At 35.1% G+C, this 15,976-nt stretch overlaps 1 protein-coding gene across 1 annotated transcript in view; it reads right to left on the bottom strand.

Annotated features, from left to right (window-relative positions):
- Window positions 1-15,976, bottom strand: part of NSF (N-ethylmaleimide sensitive factor, vesicle fusing ATPase) — a 160,477-nt gene that overhangs the window by 123,907 nt on the left and 20,594 nt on the right. The window contains exons 2-4 of the mRNA XM_079134983.1: window positions 15,058-15,143; window positions 12,220-12,319; window positions 9,857-9,896 (exon numbers count right to left, since the gene is read on the bottom strand). Coding sequence (XP_078991109.1) covers window positions 9,857-9,896; window positions 12,220-12,319; window positions 15,058-15,143 — 226 coding nt within the window. The remainder of the gene's footprint in view (window positions 1-9,856; window positions 9,897-12,219; window positions 12,320-15,057; window positions 15,144-15,976) is intronic.

Genomic DNA, 15,976 nt, shown 5'->3' with positions numbered 1-15,976 from the left:
ATCTCCAAGAACTATGGGATATCATGAAGAGGCCAAATTTGAGAATTATTGGAATTGAGGAAGGCTTAGAGAAACAGACCAAAGGAATGAACAATCTATTCAATGAAATACTATCAGAAAATTTCCCAAATCTGAAGAATGAAATGGAAGATCAAGTACAAGAGGCTTATAGGACTCCAAATATACAAAATTACAACAGACCCACACCAAGGCACATTATAATGAAAATGCCCAACATACAAAATAAAGACAGAATTTTAAAGGCCGCAAGAGAGAGGAATCAAATTACATTCAGGGGGAAACCAATACGGATATCAGCAGATTTTTCAATCCAGACCCTAAAAGCTAGAAGGGCCTGGAACAACATTTTTCAAGCCCTGAAAGAAAATGGATGCCAACCAAGAATCTTATACCCAGCAAAACTTACCTTCAAATTTGATGATGAAATAAAATCCTTCCATGATAAACAAAAGCTAAAAGAATTTACAAAAAGAAAGCCAGCATTACAGAACATTCTCAGCAAAATATTCCATGAAGAAGAGATGAAAAACAAAGAAACAAATCAGCAATGGGAGGAACCATCCTAAAGGAATTGTCAAATAAAGGAAGAACCAAGTCGTCTCAAAATAAATAAATAAATAAATAAATAAATAAAATGAACCAAATGACCGGGAATACTAATCATATCTCAATAATAACCCTGAATATTAATGGCCTGAACTCATCAATCAAAAGACATAGACTGGCAGATTGGATCAAAAAGAAAGATCCAACAATATGTTGCCTGCAAGAGACTCACCTCGTAGAAAGAGATACCCATAGACTAAAGGTGAAAGGATGGGGGAAAACATACCATGCACATGGACTCAGCAAAAAAGCTGGGGTATCCATCCTCATTTCAGATAAGGTGGACTTCAAGTCAAAACTAGTCAAAAGGGATAAAGAAGGACATTACATACTGCTTAAGGGAACCATAAATCAGCAAGACATAACAATCATAAACATCTATGCCCCAAACAGTGGCTCATCCATGTATGTCAAACAAATCCTTCTCAATTTCAGAAACCAAATAGACCATAACACAATAATACTAGGTGATTTTAACATGCCTCTCTCACCACTGGACAGATCTTCCAAACAAAAATTGAACAAAGAAACCATAGCTCTCAATAACACAATCAATAATTTAGACTTAACGGACATTTATAGAATATACCATCCAACCAAGAGCGAATACACTTTCTTCTCAGCAGCACATGGATCCTTCTCTAAAATAGACCATATATTATGCCACAAAGCTAATGTAAGCAAATACAAGAAGATAGAGACACTACCTTGTATTCTATCAGATCATAATGGTTTGAAGTTAGAAATAAATGAAAGAGTAAAAAACAGAAGCTACTCCAACACCTGGAGATTAAACAATATGCTATTACATGATGAATGGATAACAGAAGATATTAGGAAGGAAATTAAAAAATTCCTAGAGGTAAACGAGAACAAAGAAACATCATATCAAAATCTTTGGGACACTATGAAAGCAGTACTTAGAGGAAAATTTATTTCATGGAGCGCATTCAATAAAAGAAGTAAAAATCAACAAATAAACAACCTAACACTTCAGCTCAAAGCCCTAGAAAAAGAAGAACAGACCAACACCAAAAGTAGTAGAAGACAGGAAATAGTTAAACTCAGAGCTGAAATCAACGAAATTGAAACAAAAGAAACTATACAAAAAATTGACAAAATAAATAGTTGGTTCTTTGAAAAAATAAACAAAATTGATAAACCCTTAGCCACTCTAACAAAGAGAAGATGAGAGAAAACCCAAATCACCAAAATTCGGAATGAACAAGGAAATATCACAACAGACACGACTGAAATACAAAACATAATTAGAAGCTATTTTGAAAATCTATATTCTAACCAAATAGAAAATTTTGAAGACATCAACAGGTTTCTAGAGACATATGAATTGCCTAAATTGAACGAGGAGGACATACAAAATTTAAATAGATCAATTTCAAGTAATGAAGTAGAAGAGGTCATCAAAAGCCTACCAACAAAGAAAAGTCCAGGACCAGATGGGTTCTCAGCCGAGTTCTACAAAATCTTTAAAGAAGAGCTCATTCCAATACTTCTCAAAGTATTCCATGAAATAGAAGAGGAGGGTACCCTCCCAAACTCATTCTATGAAACCAATATTACCCTGATACCCAAGCCAGACAGAGATAAATCGAGGAAAGAAAATTTCAGACCGATATCATTAATGAACATTGACGCAAAAATTCTCAATAAAATTTTAGCAAATCGCATACAAAAATATATTAAAAAGATAGTGCACCACGATCAAGTGGGTTTTATCCCAGGGATGCAAGGTTGGTTCAACATCCGGAAATCAATAAATGTAATTCACCATATCAATAGACTTAAAGTCAAGAACCACATGATTATTTCAATAGATGCAGAAAAAGCATTTGATAAAATACAACACCCCTTCATGCTCAAAACACTAGAAAAAATAGGGATAGTGGGAACATTCCTTAACATTGTAAAGGCCATCTATGCTAAGCCCATGGCTAATATCATTCTAAACGGTGAAAAACTGAAAGCATTCCCCCTAAAAACTGGAACAAGACAGGGATGCCCTCTTTCACCACTCCTATTCAATATCGTTCTTGAGACTCTAGCCAGAGCAATTAGACAGACCAAGGAAATTAAAGGAATACGAATAGGAAAAGAAGAACTCAAACTATCCCTATTTGCGGATGATATGATTATATACTTAGAGGAACCAGGAAATTCCACCAGAAAACTGTTAGAACTCATAAGTGAATTCAGTAAAGTGGCAGGTTACAAGATCAATGCTCATAAATCCAATGCATTTTTATACATAAGTGAGGAATCCTCAGAAAGAGAAATTATGAAAACTACCCCATTCACCATAGCATCGAAAAAAATAAAATACTTGGGAATCAATCTCACAAAAGAGGTAAAAGACCTCTACAATGAGAACTACAGAACACTAAAGAAAGAAATCGAAGAAAACCTTAGAAGATGGAAAGATCTCCCATGTTCTTGGATAGGCCGAATTAATATTGTCAAAATGGCCATACTACCAAAAGTGCTATACAGATTCAATGCAATCCCAATTAAAATCCCAATGACGTACCTTACAGAAATAGAGCAAGCAATCATGAAATTCATCTGGAAGAATAAGAAACCCAGAATAGCTAAAGCAATCCTTCGCAGGAAAAATGAAGCAGGGGGTATCGCAATACCCGAACTTCAACTTTATTACAAAGCAATAGTAACAAAGACGGCATGGTACTGGTACCAAAATAGACAGGTAGATCAATGGTACAGAATAGAGGACACGGACACAAACCCAAATAAATACAACTTTCTAATACTAGACAAAGGCACCAAAAATATGCAATGGAGAAAAGATAGCCTCTTCAACAAATGGTGCTGGGAGAATTGGAAATCCATATGCAACAGAATGAAACTAAACCCATATCTCTCACCCTGCACAAAACTCAACTCAAAATGGATTAAGGACCTTGGAATCAGACCAGAGACTCTGCAGATTATAGAAGAAAAAGTAGGTCCCGATCTTCAACATGTCGGCCTAGGACCAGACTTCCTCAACAGGACTCCCATAGCACAAGAAATAAAAGCAAGAATCAATAACTGGGATAGATTCAAACTAAAAAGCTTTCTCTCAGCAAAGGAAACTATCAGTAATGTGAAGAAAGAGCCTACAGAGTGGGAGAATATCTTTGCCAATCATACTTCAGATAGAGCACTAATCTCCAGAATCTATAAAGAACTCAAAAAACTCTACACCAAGAATACAAATAATCCAATCGACAAATGGGCTAAGGAAATGAACAGACACTTCACAGAAGAAGATGTACAAGCAATCAATAAACATATGAAAAAATGTTCAACATCTCTAGTAATAAGAGAAATGCAAATCAAAACCACCCTAAGATTCCATCTCACCCCAATTAGAATGGCGATTATCAAAAATACAAGCAACAGGTGTTGGCGAGGATGTGGGGAGAAAGGTACACTCATACATTGCTGGTGGGGCTGCAAATTAGTGCAGCCACTCTGGAAAGCAGTGTGGAGATTCCTTAGAAAACTTGGAATGGACCCTCCATTTGACCCAGCTATCCCACTCCTTGGCCTATACCCAAAGGATCTAAAATCAGCATACTACAGAGATACAGCCACATCAATATTCATAGCTGCTCAATTCACAATAGCCAGACTATGGAACCAACCTAGATGCCCTTCAATTGATGAGTGGATAAAGAAACTGTGGTATATATACACAATGGAATATTACTCAGCCATAAAGAATGACAAAATTATGGCATTTGCAGGCAAATGGATGAAATTGGAGAATATCATGCTAAGTGAGATAAGCCAATCTCAAAAAGACAAGGGACGAATGATATCGCTAATAAGTGGAGGATGACACATAATGGGGGGGAGGGAAGGGTTAGTGTTAGGGTTAGAGTTAGGGTTAGGGAGGGGGGCAAGTATGGAGGAAGAAAGTACTGTATAGAGGGTAAAGAGGGGTGGGAGGGGTGGGGGGAAGGGAAAAAATAACAGAATGAATCAAACAACATTATTGTATGTGGATTTATGATTACACAAATGGTATGCCTTTGCGCCATGTACAAACAGAGAGGCAACATGTATCCCATTTGTTTACAATAAAATAAAAAAAATAAAATAAAAAAAAAAGAATAGCAGACACACCACATAAAGAAACAAAATTAAAACATAAAATGATAGAATTGAAATCAAGCATATCAGTCAAATCAAAAACTGTGAGTGACTTAACTAGTCCATTAAAAGAAAAAGATTTTCAAATTAGCTCATAAAACAAAACCCAATTCTATGTGGTATATTTATATTTAGATGTATCTAAATCAAATGGCTAAAAGTAAAAGGGCAAAGATATGTTGAACAAATAAAAACCAAGAAAACAGAGATTGTAATCCTAATATCAGAGTATAATTTGAAACATATTAAATAAAGAATACTTTATAATGCTATAAGCCACAGTTCACAAAAAAGATATGTTATGATTATCTGTGCATCAAATAACATAGAAACCAGCTATAAAGAAAAAACTACAGGATGTGCAAGGAGAAGTGGACAAAAAGATGACTAATAGGAGATTTTAATGTACCACTGTGTGGAGCAGGTCAAATGAACAATATTCAATAAGAAGAGAAAAGATATAAAACACGGTAGTCAATAAAGTAGATCTTATGGGCACATAGCATAACAGAGAATAGACTTTTTTATTTTCAGTATACATGAATCATTCACAAAAGCTTATCATACATTAGGCTCTAAAATTTCAGTCAGTTTAATAAAAGACAAATACGACAAACAATTTTTATCCCAATGCAATGAAAACTGGCACTAAAAACGAAACAAATAAAAATAAGAAAGCATTCCAACTAGAAATTTTTAAAAGCTCCTAAACAACACCTAGGGGAAAGGAGGCACAAAGAGAAAATACAAAATTTCTGAAAAACAAAGATAAGGAAAACACTGTTTATCAGAATCTATCATTTAATGCAATGATCAGAGAAAAGATAAGTTTTAAATCAGAATAAAAGTCAAAATAAAGTTTCCTACTCAAAAGCTAGGCAAAAACCTCAATGTACATCAAAAATAGACAAAGGGAAGGAAATTTGAAATATATAGTAAATATTAACGAAGTAGAAAAAAAGAAAAAAACAGGACAAATCAATAAATCAAATTCTAGTTCTTTGAAAAAACTCAACATCATTAGCTAATTTAATCAAGAAAAAGGAACAAAAGAAATGGCAAATAACACAGAGCAATTTTTTTAATCATAAAAGATCAGTTTCTGTACTTTCATGCAAATAAATCTGAAAACCTGAATGAAAGAGATAATCTCTCAGGAAAGCAGAGTTTGTCCAAGCTCATCCCAAGAGCAATAGAAAGTTAAAACACACTCATTTCCACAAAAGACAGACTAACAACAAGGAACCAGCACAAGTGCAAACACACACGGTGTGCCCTGGTAGTTTCACTAGATAAATATATCAAATCTTTAGAGAACAGAGAGTCTCAAAGTTATATGAGTTGTTTTATGAAACAGAAAATTAAGGGAGACTTCCAAATTCTTTTTATGAAGTTTGATAACATTAATACTAAAACCTGATTAAAACAGTACACAAAAACAAAATACTAAAAATAAAATCATTTTAATATTGATGCAAAAATCCTAAATCAAATACTAGCAGTCAGACTCGAACACCACACTAACAATATGATACCCCAAGTAGGGTTCAAATTAGAAATGAAGAATGATTCAATAATAGGAAATTTATTAATAAAATCTAGCACGCTAATAGAATTAAAGAAAAAAATCATGATTACTTCCATCACCAAAACAGACTTTGACAAAAATTTAAACCCATTCCTGGCCCAACTCCATTTTGGCCTTGTGAAATCCCTGACCCAAAATTTTTGACCCCCAAAATTCATATCTATTAATTCACCTTGAATATAATTGCAATAATACTAAATAAATATGATCAAAAGTTATAAAGTGTAATATCCTTTGTAATTACAAAATAGCCTAAATGATCCAAAATAAGAGACCAGTTGAATAAACAAGGGTACAAGTATATAATGGTGTATTATACAATTGTTAGAATGAGACTGTTGGATCTCTGAGTTATACAGAGGTAAGTCTGGAAAGGAGTCTATTTGGTATATTATCATTGGGACAAAAGGGAAATAAAAAACAACATAGAGAAGGCAGCTTATTTAAAAAAAAAAAATAGCCCCCCAAAAGATCTACTAGAAAACAACAGTTTACCTAAAATAGGTTGGTAGAACAAGATAAAGGGAAAGAGGAGGAAGTGACACTCTGGGTATGGTTGTCCCTTGGTATCCATGGGGCACTGGTTCCAGGACTCCCCACCTCGGAAAATATCAAAATTGAGGGAGGCTCAAGTCCCTTATATAAAATGGTATAGAATTTGTGTAAAACCTGCACATACTCTCCTATACTTTAAATTATCTTTAGATTACTTAAAATATCTAATGCAATGCAAATGCTTTGTAAGTAATTGTTGCACCATATTTTTGAGAGCATGACAAGAGTCTGTACAACGTTTAGTACAGGCACAATTATTATTTTCTGAATATTTCCATCTGTGTGCTGGTTGAATGGACAGATGTAGAACCCACAGATATGGAGGGCTGACTGTATATGTGTCTCAGAATGTTTTATGTTTGCATGTTAATGTTTCACATATTCCAAATAATATATTAAATCAGAACAGATAAGGATGGGGGATCTAAAACTGAATGCAAATATAGCCAAACAACTAAATTCAACTGTGTATTAAATGAACATTACAATTGCAAAGCAAGAGTGGAAGGATAACTATTTCAAGTAACTTTAAACATAATACCTTAACTGTATGTCCTCAGTCCAGGGTAAAAAAACAAACTGCAAACCAATCTGGAAGTTTTCAGTAGACTTATTTTTATAATCATGGCAATCCCAAATCCATTTAATGTATTGTAAGATAGAGGCAAATATATTAATGTTGTTGAGATCCAGGATTCTCCAAAACAAACAGAAGATACAGATGTAGAATGGGGAAAGCAAGAAAGAACTCCATGGGGCTGAACTAAAACTGGACGTATATCAGTATGAATTCATGACGTATTTGTATATGTGTATGTAACTTTTATCTAACACGTAGATCACATTCCAATTCTGATAACTGTTCCAGCTATTTCCTTTATAGCATATTTTCCCTTCAGTTTAGAACTGATTCAGGATTATGTAATTTACTTAACTGTCATTTCTGGAATAGTAACCCTTGTTTATCACTGAAAGAGCCTAGAAATCATGACTCCCTAGTTGAAGTCCAGCAGGTAGGACTTGGTTTCTAAATACCATCTCCGTTGGAGTGGCACACACCTATAATTCGAGAAGCTCAGGAGGCTGACGCAGGAGAATCACGAGTTCAAAGTCAGCCTCAGCAAAAGCAAGGTGCTAAGCAACTCAGTGAGACCCTATCTCTAAATAAAACACAAAAACAGGTTTGGGGATGTGGCTCAATGGTAGAGTGCCCCGAAGTTTGACCCCCATATCTGCCCCCCCCCCCAAATCTAAATACCATCTCCTATTAAAAGAAATAAGGCTTCTTTGGGAGAAACGGCTGACTTAAAGCCTGGGGCAGAAAAGGTACATGATGAGCTAGGAACATGTTGTGCCAGAAAGGAAAAAAAAAAAACAAATCAACAGTAACAAAAAACATAAGAGGGGCATGCCAATATGACAAAGGATTGAAGGATCTTGTAGTGACCAAATATGGAAAAATTTGAACATCAAATTGAACGTGTATAGTGATAAATTACAAACCCACTGAATAAGACAGGAATCTATGAATCTTTATTGAAAATAGGTAGATAAATAAGTACATAAAAAGGAAAGGGCTTTTTTCATAGTGTATAAACTGATAACTATGGAAGATGCCTGCAGCTGCAAAAGAGTTTTGTAATCATATTAAAATCAGGTTGAAAAGACACATCAGTGAATGCAAAATACTTAGGCAGAAAGTTTGATCCAGAATCAGATAGGAATACAGTCTTACAGAGTTTCTCCAGAAATTGCTTATTAGTTGCGGGGGGGAGGGGAATAACTATACATTGGAAAAATCAGACATCTTGATCATATGACAAAATTAATGACAGAAAACAAATATAGGATATCTTAGGATGGAATAAACTGCAAAAGATATAACATTACATCTGTGGTATTCTGACTGGGGATGAATAATGTCGACCTAATCATTAGAAAGATCATACTAACTTAAGTTGGAGAATATTCTATAAATGTATTTTCCAAAAATGTCACATTATTAAAGGGGAGGAAAAAAATCTAAATAACTATCCCCAAATGACAAATAAATGCAATATATAATCCTGAATCAGATCTAAACTGAAAGGAAAAAGTGCTATACAGGAGATAGTAGAACAACTAGCAGAATTGGAATACAATCTATAAGGTTAAATAAAAGTAATGTCTCAATTTAATTGTATAAATGTTTAATTAACTGAATTTGATTACCATAAGAACGTAACATTATTGTTCAAAGGAAATACACACTCAAGTATTAAAGATAAAAAGGAATGACTTCTTCAACCAAAACTCAAATGGTTCAGAAAAGGAGTGTGTGTGCCCATACATGTAGAGAAGAGAGGAAGAGGGGGAGACAAGGATAAAAAAATGACAACTAGTGAATCTGAATAGAGGTAGTAGGACAGGAATTTTCTGCATTATTTTTGCAACCCTTCTATTAATATGAATTTTTTTAACTTTTAAAAGCAAGTAGAAAAACACTGCCTTAATTATACTTGCATTTCCTTTCATTCCTCTACCGTATCTATGAAGTCGACACAAAATTATTTGACTGTATATTCATACTCCTGAGAGACAATGCCAGTTTTGTTTACTAGCTCCTTGGCTTATTTTCCATAGGCAGTCTGATCTTTTTTCTCCCTGAAATCACCAATTGCTTTCTTTGCCCTTCTCTGATGAAGTTTTATGACCATATCATTGTCATTCTCAATGACACACTTCATTGAGAAAAGAAGGTAAGGACATAGGTCCCGTAACTATTTCCTTTCAGTTCTCATAGTTTTAACCCATACTCTGAACAGAATGAATGTTTAAGGCCCACAACCATAGAAAAGTACATAGATCTCAATAACTGTGAGAAAAATCATACAGATGATCCATCTCGGTTGCTAAAAAATATATACCTACCTTCTATTTCTTGCCCAATAGAAAGTCCAGCCCATTTTCGCTATAAAATAAACAAGAGAAAAAGAGGCACTTAAAATCAAATCAATCAAAATTAAAGAAATAAGGAAAAAGGGAACACATTCTAAGACCAAAATACAGTATGCTATTATGTGCTGAATTGCATCCCTTCTCCAATAAGTTGAAGTCTTAGCCCCTGGTACCTGTAAACATAACTATTTAGAAATAGGGTCTTTGCAGATGTAAACATGTACAATGAGGTGAATTATAGTGGGCCCAAAGCCAGTAAGAGACAAGAGAGAAGAGATAAGAAGAGAAGAGACACACAGATACAGGGACACCATGTGATAACAGAGCAGAGACTGCAGTGATATACTACAAGCCAAGGAGCATCAAGGATTTGCCAGCAACACTGGAAGTTAGCATGGAACAGATTCTTCCTTAGAACTTTCAAAGAGAGCATGGCCCTGCTGACACCCTGATTTCAGACTTCCAGCTTCCAGAACTATGAGAGCTTTCATTTTCTGAAAAGCTTATTTTTCTTTTTTAATTAATCTTTTTTCATGATGTTTAAATTTTCTGTTGTTTTAAGAAACATGATTTGTGGTTCTTTGTTACAAAGCTCTAGGAAATTAATGCATAGGCTAGAGTCTACTTCTGAACATCTGTACAAAATACATGAAGTTGGCCTTTTTACAGTAAAGTTGGTCTACTAAGTAGGATGCTTCTTTGTACAATACCATGCTCTTGAAATCTTTACTGTGTCTAAATATACTGCTGCAGTTAGTTTTACTGTTTGTTATAGTATCATAAAAAGAAATTTAATTCATGGAAACTAAATTACAACTGACAGATAAATCTATATGGAAACTGAAAAAGGGACTTAAATCATTACATGGTCATGACTACATTTTGTGTACTGGTTAAAGAATTTTCAGGTATTTACAGTCATACTTCAGCCTCTCCCCAGTCCTGTTTACAGTGGCAAGACTGAATAGAGGGAGGACAGATTGTATGCAGGCAGGAATTTGGGGCTGGCTTATTATAAATTCAGAATTAATAATGACTGATATCGTGCCAAAGAACAGTGAGAAAAATAATTTTTGGCTGGAAATCCACAGTTTGCATACTCCTCTGAACACAATGGATTTTGCAGTGGGCAGCTTAGAAGATGGTGCACCATGTGTAACAACAAGCTTTATCTCCTTAAGTCACATTCCCTCCTCTCTGCTCTCCACCTGCCCTAAAAAAACCTCTTCTATAAAATCCCAACCCACAGCTAGCCAACCTGAAATAGAGGAGCATGCTGGTTAGGCCACATTTAGGTTTTGTACTTTAATCCCAAAGATAGCATCAAGGAATAATACCGATAGTACCTATTGTATGGAGTGTTCTGAGAATTAAATGAACTAGCACATTCAAAAGTACTTGAATAGTGGCCTGATCTACAGTAAAGCTTGGGGGAAATTTTTACAAAGTAGAGAGACAAAGAGAAATGGCTACCTCAAGCTACTTCTGATCACTGGAATCCCAAATAAGTTCTATAAAAACTGGCGAACCTTGGAATATCCCAAATCTTTAATCTGCAGAAACAAATGTGAAAAGTAGTCCTAATAATAAAAAGGCATTCAGCAGAGAAAAGAAGAACAGAGAGTATAGATTTCCCAAAATTTCTGAGGGTTTCAAGAGATCTTTAATGATTCCCAAGTAAGTTTTTGATCTCTTTCCCTAATATTCCCAAGAAATAAATCAGTACTTACTAATACACTAGAAAGAGGTAAGACAGAATTTACGTTGCTGAGGGCTGTGGATCAGCAGCCTGAGTAAAATGATAAGTGGGAAACAACACACACTTGTATTTGTGGCGCTCTAATATCATGTATTATGAACACTGGGACAGTGCTAGACTACAAAGAACCCACGAACAGTCATAACTGGAATCACAACCCTTCCAGTTGTTAGGGAAGTCTAGAAAGTTAAGTTGTAGTTTCAAATAACTATTTTTTTCATGTTCTTTAGTCTGACACCATTATATTATAAAAGTTCTATTATTAGATGTCAATTTTATAAATAAGATTATTTTTAGATCTTTTTTGTTACCCTGGGAGTTAGCATTAAAATCCCTTGACACTATATCTAATAGTTGACTGATATTACTGCTGAATTTTTAAAAATTAGAAAAAAATCAAGGCAATAAAATGTAGCCATAGTAAAAACTGACAAGAATAGATCTTTAAATTCCTTATATAATACCTGTATTTTTTCTTAAATATGAATCAATAATTTAGAGGGTGATGTTTGCTTAAAATAAATGGATCTTGTATGACTTTCAGGAATAGGAGAGAATAACTCAACATCTGAGTTACCTGAGGTAAGCTGAATGCAATGCTCCCTGGCACCACTGATGGATGGGTCCTCAGTGTAAATGTGTACCTGTGGTTGGGAGAGGTCCTCACAATCACATGCCTACAAGAAAAAGGAAAACATAGTGAGTACTTCATATCAAAGAGAAAAACATAATTTCTAAATATATTGTTTCCCAAACTGATGTCTGATGAGTACCAGATGGAAGAATGGTACCATATGAGAGTCCTGAAGGAACAGAATCACAAATTTAGTTCCAAAAACTGTCAGCAATTCAAAATGTTTTCTGGACATAAAGAGTACCCTGGGCCACCAGGCATGGTGGTGCACACCTGTAATCCCAGCAATTCAGGAAGCTAAGGCAGGAAAATTGCAAGTTCAAGGCCATGCTCAGCAATTTAGTGAGACCCTCAGGAATTTAGCAAGACTCTGTTTCAAAATAAAGAGAGGGGGAGGGTAGTTCAGTTGTAAAGTACCCTAGGGTTCAATCCCCAGTACATACATACATACGTTTATATATATACACACACACACATATACATAATAAAGACCACCTTGGGCCATGCACACATCAAATAGAATCCAGCCAAGTTCAATAGAATACATCCAATTCAAAAAATCAACTTCATTACATCTCTACTTTATATAAAATGGAAAACAGTAATTTAGAATCCTTGATAGTAAGCAAAAACTAGATGAATTTCCTCTCCTGAAAATTATTTCACACATCCTAACAAAATGAAGGTAGGAGAACCAGAGATAGAAGAGCTAGAACATAGCAGTAAAAAAACAAACTTAGTTTTTAGAAATATTCATTAAAAATGTTTAACAGACTCTCTCAAAAGCTAAAACAATAACACTATAAAATAAAAAAGATGAAAATTTTGAAAAAGATGAAAAATTACCCCAAATACATCAGCTTTCATGTACATATTAATATTTACTATTTCAAAGAATTTTGTGCTAATTCCCTGCTCAAAAGCTACCCGTAAATAAATACATTTATCTTGTGGTAGTCTCCTACATTAAGAGACTAACAAGGACTGTTTATAAAATACAAGTTCTAAATTCTGTTATGCAACAGCACTATATTTTCTTTTCCTTTGTGGTGCTGAGACTTGAACCCAGGGCCTCATGGATGCTGGGCAAGTGCTCTACTACTGTGGTACACTGCCAGCCCAATTATCTTTTTTAAAATTATCTTTTATAGCCAGGCACATGGCACACATGCTGTAATCCCAGCAACTTGGAAGGCTGAAGCATGAGGATTGAGTCCAGTCTCAGCAGCTTAGTGGAAAAAAAAGGAAAAGGGACTGGGGTTGTATGTTGGTGGTAAAGTGCCCCTAGGTTCAATCCTCAGTACCAACAAAATAAAATAGTAACAACAATAATAATAATATAATCTTTTATTATGCTATAATTTTAATGCTAAAGGTTAACATTTCTGTACGTTTTGCTTTGCCACTAGTATACAAGTTCCTTAGAACAACTATATTTTAAGTAACCCAATATTCAACATACATGAAAACATTTCATAAACCAATTCTCACATTGATTACCTATACTTCAGTTTATTTAAAGTCCTATGTTCAATTTAGCATCAAAGAATGTTTAGCACTGGAAATAATGTTAATATAATCAAGTGGCTCTTACTCTGAAGCTCAATTAAAATCCTGCTCCCTTGCTCTTTTTTTTTTTTTTTAATGGTACTGGGGATTGACCTCAGGGGCACTAGACCACTGAGTCACATCCCCAGCCCTATTTTTTGTATATTTTATTCAGAGACAGGGTCTCACTGAGTTGTTCAGCACCTCACTGTTGCTGAGGCTGGCTGTTGAACCAATCCTCCTGTCTCAGGCTCCAGAGACACTGGGATTACAGGTATGTGCCACCAAGCCTGGCACTGCTCCCTTGTTCTTTATGTCCCTAGACTGCTTTTTTGGTACGGCCCCTTCAAGTCCTTATCTCTACCAACCCCAGAAGCATATGGATGGCACAGAACTTGGAAGCAGGGTCCTTGGAAGTCCAGTGGGTAATGTGAATCAAGTGAAACAAACTATATGAAAATGTTTTCAAAGATTCTATATTTCTCATGCATCTACCAACTTTAATATGTCAGATTATCATAGTAATAACGTTCTTAATAGCTAAACTTCATTGAGAGCTTATTTACATGCTAGGGACTTTTCTAAGTGTTTTATTTGTGTAACTTAATCTTCACAACTACCCTGAGGAAGATATGATCATCATCCCCATTTTACAGATCAGGACACAGAAACACAGAGATAGTGAGCCTGGACCCCGACTCAGACATTCTGACTCCAGAGTCAAACACCTAACAACTATGCTATCCATGATTCATATAACCAGTAGTTTAGCTCTGTGAAGAAAACAAATAAAAAATTAAAAGCAATACATAAAAGCTATATATTGTCTTTTAAAAGTTTGATACGGTAAGCTGGCACAGTGGCTCACACCTGTAATCCTAGCCGCTCGGGAGCCTGAGACAGGAGGATAGCTCGTAAGTTCAAAGCCAGCCTCAACAATTACTAGGCACTAAGCAACTTAGTGAGACCCTATTTATAAATAAAATCAAAACAGAGCTAGGGATGTGGTTGGATGTGGTTGAGTACCCCTGAGTTCAATCCCTGGTACTCCCCTGCCCTGGCAAAAAAAAAAAAAAAAGTTTGATATAGTAATGATTAAAATGCATAACTCTCATTTCCTTCATTTTCCAATTCATCAAGAACAATATAAAAATAATTCTAAAGTTTCCTAAAAATTACTCTTTGGAAGTTTCTAAAATACAACTTGCAGGTTAAAAGAAAACAGATACTCACTGGCCAGACTGGAAATCCTTTTCATTCACAACTGCACAGTTGGTTAACGACAATTCATCTGTAGGACATCTTGCCGCTTGCATACTCTGTAAAAATCAATGGTTAGGAAAATAAAATGAAGATGTGATATATTACCTTAAAGAATATCTTATGCCTTCCTGTCCTCTATTCTTCATCACTTGTAGAAAATCTCTACTGTTTTTAACTCCTAGAATCCCTTCTTCTGTGGTAGGAGCAAACCCTTCCTTTGGGAAACAGATCCTCCCTCATTTCATGTGGGTTTTGTGGGACTGTCAATCACAGCACACACACAGCCACATACACTTCCAACTCACGCACAGGATTTTATATGTACGGGCACTAAAAGAAAAGCATTCTTTTTGCTGAACTACAATATAGAAGAAGATTTTCTACTCAGAAAGTCAGTAAAATAGTCACAAATAAAGCAGTCAGCAGAGACACAGACAAATAGATATGTGGAAACTGACTGGACAAACAAGTTAAGTCCTTGAAACTAGTCCTGAACATTGGTTATAAGACAATAAATCATTTTTTGCTCAGCTTATTGGACTTGAATACAATAAGGGGTTTGGGTTTCCATGACATCAACTCTTTCACAAAAGAGAATCTTTTTTTTTTTTGGTACTGAGTATTGAACCCAGGGCACTTTACCACTAACTTATATTCCCAGTCCTTTTTATTTTTTATTTTGAGAAAGGGTCTTACTAAGTTGTTCAAGACCTCACTAAATTGCTGAGGCTCAGTAGTTAAGTGTCCCTAGGTTCAATCTCAAAAACAACAAAAAGTTCTAGCAAAAACTCACAAAGACAGTGGCTTATGTGAGAGTGTTCACTGCTTCATTCACAGGTAAACTATTGCTGCAAATAATTCAAACCAATGGGGTGTATGCAGGGCCTCA

This window comes from Sciurus vulgaris, assembly GCF_902686455.1.
Source record: "Sciurus vulgaris genome assembly, chromosome: 3".
NCBI classification, from domain to species: domain Eukaryota; kingdom Metazoa; phylum Chordata; class Mammalia; order Rodentia; family Sciuridae; genus Sciurus; species Sciurus vulgaris.
Note: the sequence above shows the minus strand (reverse complement) of the source record. Positions and strands in the feature narration are given on the sequence as shown.